This window comes from Geospiza fortis, unplaced genomic scaffold (assembly GCF_000277835.1).
Source record: "Geospiza fortis unplaced genomic scaffold, GeoFor_1.0 scaffold183, whole genome shotgun sequence".
NCBI classification, from domain to species: domain Eukaryota; kingdom Metazoa; phylum Chordata; class Aves; order Passeriformes; family Thraupidae; genus Geospiza; species Geospiza fortis.
The window spans coordinates 1,628,391-1,632,585 of NW_005054447.1; the positions used below are offsets into that span (position 1 = coordinate 1,628,391).

The following is a 4,195-nucleotide window of genomic DNA, read 5'->3' on the forward strand; positions in this document are numbered from 1 at the left end:
TGGTGGCCTTCCAGAATACACAGTGTGATACAGAGCTGCATCCCAGTCATCTCTAGTGCCTGTGCAGAGTTCCAAGGGGAATATTCCACGTGTGAGCATGAGACTCTGCAACTAGATCCTGCAAGGAGGGCTGCTGCAGCATTGCTTAGCTGCATGCATGTCCCTCAGCCCAGAAACCTTTGTGTTCTGCCCTAACCTCCTCTTCTCTGCTAAACTCTGCCTCAGGTTGCGGGGCTATTCAGGCAGCTAAGCTGGGTTTTGAGCAGGAAAGCATCATCCAGGTATGTGGCACATTGCATCATCCTGCTGGGCTGGAAGCTCCTGCTAAAGTGGACACCTCCTCACCCGGAGCCTTAAAGCAGGAGCTGGAACTGTCCCTCTGGCCCCTGGGAGAAGCAGAGCTTGTCTGATGAGTGCCTGCACTTCCCGGCTCTGTCCTTGCCTTGGAACCCTTCTCTGCCTCCTTCTCGGTTGCCTCAACCTTTGTCCCCTGCTCTGTCCCAGTTTTCCCTTTATAAGCTTGTGTCAAGACTGTCTGCTCAGTTGTCTAGCTGTCTTCTGTGTGTTTTGCAGCACAGAGGAAACTTATTTATCAGCAAAGGGGATTCCTGAAAACAGTAGGGCACTCAGTTTCTCTCTAGGGTCACAAAGATGTCTTTGGGAACACCTGCAAAATAGCTCTGTGCATCCTTCTACTCACCAAAGGGCCAGGCTGGCATGGAGCACCCATTTCTCATCTTGGCCTTGGAAATGAGGGCTCTTATGTCTGTGGCTGTTCCTTGAAGTACTGGCAAGTCTGCCATGCCTGGGTGAGAGTTTACAGCTTGTCATGATGTGAGTGAGTAACTGCAGAGCAGGATTTTTTGCTCAAAGGGGCCAGGGCTAATTTCCAGCATGAGCAGCTCTGGGTTGTGCCTTGCCATGGACTTTGTCTGGCCCTGTGACCAAGTAACAGCCCCAGTGCACTGGTCCTGTGCTGTGCCCCCAGCAGCTGCACCCGTGTGAGGGGCACCGTGCTGACTTGCTGCTCTTTTCTCTTGCAGGGTTCTGATTGAAGGGCCTGCGAGCTCCCTCCACTGGCACTGTGGGAAGCTTTAGCCAAGCCAATGCACCCTGACAACAAACTGCCCAGCCATGGCAAGGCAGGCAGCAGCAATGCCCTGGCCCAGCACCACAATGTGAGCCAAGCACCCACCTGTAACTTGGGCTCAAAGGGTGTGGGGGCAGGCAGCCATGGCAGCAAGGCCACTCAAATTTCCCCTGGCAACTCTGGACTGAAAAACAGCCAGAACACTGTCCCAAACTTCAGCTCCTTGAAGGGCAAGGTGAAGCGGGAACGAAGCATCTCAGTGGACTCCGGAGAACAGCGAGAAGCCAGCACCCCATCACAGGACACAGAATCAAAAGGTAATGCTCTCCTAGACCTTGCCTCAGCATGTCCTCCTCTCAGTTGCTGCAAACATCCTGGCAGGACTTGGGATGGGAGCATCTTTGGTTTCTGTGCTGTGTCTTCTTTCAGGCTTGTCCTGGCTGCCTGTGTGACTTTGCATCACTGCTTGTCACATCTGCAGTTTTTGGACTAGAGTGGCTGAATTCTCATTTGCTTTGCATTTCATTCCCTAAACCATTTGTTACACCCAGAATCTGGCACTGGTTTTCACAGGCTACTGAGGCCATCTAAGCAACAGCATGGTTCACTGAAACTACACCAAACGCCCCTGCATGTGCAATGTGCAAACTTTTAGCTTGAGACTGAGTTGTTTTCTATCTTCTTGTTGTTAGTAGAGAGCTGCTTAGTGGTGTTGCAGCTGCCCAACGACTCAGTCATGGTTAGCAAGGAACTGCTGCAAGGGTCACAGTCTGAACAGTTCTGTGGTTTCATCAGCAATGGATCACTCTTGTGTTACAGCATGTGGCTTCTGGAAAAGGGCTGAGTCAGTGCTTCTAAACCCTTTGCCTACCCTGTCCTCAGCAGCCTTCCCTGTAACCTCTTGCATTCCATAAAGCTCAGTGGCTGTGTGAGATACTTGAGCATCTCACAGACAGTTGTAGGGGGAGAAATTCCGGTTGTGCCCTTGGTTCCAACCAAGACTCACACCCTGTCTGCAGACGCAGAGCTGCAGTTCTGGCTTGTGCCCCTACGGATTTGTTTTCACAGTCAAAGTCATGGTGCCTGACTGGCTTAGGCCAGAGCTGTGCCATGGAACAACAGGTAGAATATACCTGAATTAATTTCCTGCCACTGGGAAGGCTTTCTCCCTGTAGTGTTACAGGGGTAACCATACACTACTGATCATTAGCATTTGCAGTTTTATCCCAGAGCTGTCTTGTAACCACACTTCCACAGGAAAATTATTAAAATGGCCTGATCAGAAATGCCCGAATCTCCTATGTTCCTAATACACTGACAGATCATGTGAATATGGTCATGATGTAAAAAAGACAACGTAAAAAAAGTAAGGCCAGACAACGTTTCATTAGTTAAAGCACACGACTGGAAGTTATTCATCCTGTGTCTGATTGCTCTCCCCAAGTCCCTAAGTGCCTTTAGGCAAGCCACTTCCTCTCTGAGCTGCATCAGTCCCATCTGAGAGGGTGGACGCGTGGAGGGAGCATACAAGTTTATAGAGAGCATGAAGGCCCTTGCCTGATTGGTGTCGACAAAGGGCAGAGTCTGTCTCTTGTTCCTACAAAGGATGTGAATGTGCCCTCCCCTCCTTTAATTGCTGAATCACAGACCCTTTAAATTTACAGTTAATGTCCAAAGCTCTCTAGTTTGGAACTGCAGGTAGACACATCCTATGTGCATAGATTCCTTTCAGGTGGTAAGAAATACATCTCATTTTGAAGCTTTGGCTCTCACAGGGAAGTCTCACTAGATCTGGCTGCTAAACAAGGAGCCCAGACTGAGCAGATGCTTCAGGTTCTTAACCAGTGCTGGGCAGATGTTAGCGTAAGGCTTACTGCTCAGTGCATCCTGGTTGGGTTGGCGCTGCCAGCACGCAGCACCCAGCTGGGCAGGACCCCAGCCTTTCAGCCCCTTAAGCACCTCTGCTGGCCCTGTCCCTTTGCAGGTGAGGTGGCTCCCCGCAGTAAGCGACGGTGTGTGCTGGAAAGGAAGCAGCCATACAGCGGCGATGAATGGTGCTCTGGGCCGGACAGCGAGGAAGACGACAAACCCATCAGCAGTGCACACAGTGAGTCACTGCCTCCTTACCACTCTGAAGCTTGAATAAAGCCAGGTCCTTCCTACGGCTCATCAGGAGGGCTGATGACACTGGCACCTCTAGCTTTGCCTGTGTGTGCTCACTTAACCGAGTGTTGTGGGGCCCATTGCAGTTGGTGGTCATTGTGCTGTGAGAATGCTTGCCATGCAGTGAGGCCTTGGACCTATTTTGTGGAGATGCTACAGACGTGCTGGAGGGAAAAGTGTTGAGGTTGAATGTCCCTGCTGTATGTTGCTCTGGCCACACTACCCTGGTCACAGTGGCAGCCAGAGTGCAACGTGCGTTGCTCTTGTTGCAGCAGCTGCATCTCTGCCAAGCCACTCACCTTTCTCTCTGCAGCTGTGTTGTAAAGACAGCTCAGTGTAAAGAGGCTCTTGGGGTCTTGACAGTGGTTCAGGCAGAGCTGAGCTGGCCTGAGGTGTGCTCTTTTTGGGACAATGAGCTGTAGGTCTCCTCTGTTTTCCAAAAGCATCAACATTCTTTGACATTTTGTATCTACAATTCACTTTGCTTTCAAACTGTAAGGGGAAGAATATCTGAGAGATGGGGCGAGGTCCTGTGGGACCCGAGGAGATGCCCATGTTCTCTGTTGGAGAACATGAACGTGTAGAAAAGCAAGAAGAGTGTGGCCTCTGTGCCTGCCAGTGCATTTTGCCATTGTCTCTGAAACATCCACTTGCGGTTCTTGGCACAGTCCACAGCCTGTGCAGCCTGGGCAGGAAGGGATAGTGCCGAAGGGTCAGCCTGCTCCCAGATCTGCCTGGCGGGAATGCGTCACGGTGGGGCTGCCCAAGGGCAGGGGCTGGCAACGAGGCAGCGTCCGTGTCCCCGCACCGAGTTCCCGGCGATGTCTCCTGTGTGAATGCTGCGGTGGCAGGGTCGGGCTGCAGAGGCTGCTGCGATGGGGAGAGGCAGCTGGAGGGGAGCAGGGAGCCAGCTGGGTTAAGGTAGAGGAAGGAAAAGCATGC

General features: G+C 51.9%; 1 protein-coding gene across 3 annotated transcripts in view; it reads left to right on the plus strand.

Annotated features, from left to right (window-relative positions):
* The first annotated feature begins 1,024 nt into the window (after positions 1 to 1,024).
* BCL9L (BCL9 like) overlaps positions 1,025 to 4,195 on the plus strand; it is an 11,719-nt gene continuing 8,548 nt past the window's right edge. Inside the window, exons 1-2 of one of the 3 annotated variants that reach the window (XM_031062374.1) lie at positions 1,025 to 1,407; positions 3,075 to 3,197. In XM_031062374.1, the coding sequence (XP_030918234.1) occupies positions 1,107 to 1,407; positions 3,075 to 3,197 (424 nt within the window). In that variant the 5' untranslated portion in view covers positions 1,025 to 1,106. The remainder of the gene's footprint in view (positions 1,408 to 3,074; positions 3,198 to 4,195) is intronic. The other 2 variants (XM_031062373.1, XM_031062375.1) reach the window with 2 other exon arrangements.